Raw genomic sequence first — 1,461 nt, 5'->3', positions numbered from 1 at the left:
CCAGAAGCGGGAGGCTGCTGGGGCGGGCCGGCTGCAGGGCACTTTCCGGCCGGTCCCCATGGAGGCGCTGGGGAAGCTGAAGCAGTTCGATGCCTACCCCAAGACTCTGGAGGACTTCCGGGTCAAGACCTGTGGGGGCGCCACGGGTAGGCCGCGGCGGGGCCGGGATCGCGGGGAGTGGGGTAACCTAGAGCTTGGCCCGGGCGCCTGGGCTCTGACCGGCCTGCTGGAGTCTGAGGGAGTGGAACAGAGGCCATTCTGACCCTCACTCCCTGCTCTGCAGTGACCATTGTCAGTGGCCTTCTCATGCTGCTGCTGTTCCTGTCCGAGCTGCAGTATTACCTCACCACTGAGGTAAGGGGCGGGCCTAATACGCGGGCGGGGTTCAGCATTCTAGGCGTAGGACCTGTAGGGGTGGGAGTGGGGAAGGAGAGGCGTGGGGCCAAATCTCACTGAAGTAGTGCTACACCAGGTGCATCCTGAACTCTACGTGGACAAGTCACGGGGAGATAAACTGAAGATCAACATTGATATACTTTTCCCGCACATGCCTTGTGCCTGTGAGTACCTCACCATGGGTGGAGTTGCCAGTGCCAGGGCTCTCAGGTGGGCTTCAAGATTCACACTCCAGCCTTACGTTCTGGACTGGACCCCAGGAAAACCTTCTTCCCCTAATGCAGTTCTGCCCTAAGCCATGCCCAGAATCCCCTTCCCCTCCAAAACCCAGATCCCCTTGGCTTTAGGGTCCCAGTCCTCAGCGTGACTTCCCCCTTGCAGATCTGAGCATCGACGCCATGGACGTGGCTGGAGAGCAGCAGTTGGATGTGGAGCACAACCTCTTCAAGCAGCGACTGGACAAGGACGGCAGCCCCGTGAGCTCAGAGGCGGAGAGGCATGGTAACCAGGGGAGGGGCTGGGTCTCAGATCCCAGAGCTGGACATGCGCAAGTCCTACCTTCTGGCAAGTGGGCCGTGGCAGGCTCAGTGATGCATTAAACAACTAAGACCTAGAGAAGTCAAGTGGCTTGCCAAGGGTCCCTCAGAGATTAAGAGTCAGAGCTGACCGAAATCCAGGCCAACTCCTATATATTGAAGAGGGCATTCTACCTGGCTCTAATTCTCAGAGCTCTTCAATCCCTGCCTGTCATGGTTTGAGTAACAGAAGTTTAAGAATGGGTCTTATGTTGCCTTGGTGAAAGTTCTTTAGATGGACCCAAGCTTCAGTGTGTGCTTCCCCTGCCCAATGGTAGAATTCAGCCCATAATGCTCTTCCCCTTTAGAATATAGGTGCTCAAGGTTAAGAGTTTAGGTTCTCAAGTCAGGTTGCTTGGGTTCAGATCTAGCTTTGTCTCTTGTAGTCTGTGAGCCTCAGCTATAAAGTGGTGATAAACAATAGTAGCCACCACATGGAATTATAGGATCAAGTGAGGTAATATATGTAAAATGCTTATACACAGTGGGT

General features: G+C 55.0%; 1 protein-coding gene across 3 annotated transcripts in view; it reads left to right on the top strand.

Annotated features, from left to right (window-relative positions):
- Window positions 1-1,461, top strand: part of ERGIC3 (ERGIC and golgi 3) — a 15,432-nt gene continuing 13,971 nt past the window's right edge. Inside the window, exons 1-4 of one of the 3 annotated variants that reach the window (XM_008570661.1) lie at window positions 1-146; window positions 284-354; window positions 473-560; window positions 778-897. In XM_008570661.1, the coding sequence (XP_008568883.1) occupies window positions 59-146; window positions 284-354; window positions 473-560; window positions 778-897 (367 nt within the window). In that variant the 5' untranslated portion in view covers window positions 1-58. Of the gene's footprint in view, window positions 147-283; window positions 355-472; window positions 561-743; window positions 898-1,461 lie in introns of all 3 variants that reach the window. The other 2 variants (XM_008570594.1, XM_008570727.1) reach the window with 2 other exon arrangements.

This window comes from Galeopterus variegatus, unplaced genomic scaffold (assembly GCF_000696425.1).
Source record: "Galeopterus variegatus unplaced genomic scaffold, G_variegatus-3.0.2 Scaffold3, whole genome shotgun sequence".
Classification (NCBI taxonomy): domain Eukaryota; kingdom Metazoa; phylum Chordata; class Mammalia; order Dermoptera; family Cynocephalidae; genus Galeopterus; species Galeopterus variegatus.
This window is presented reverse-complemented; position numbering and strand designations above follow the sequence as displayed.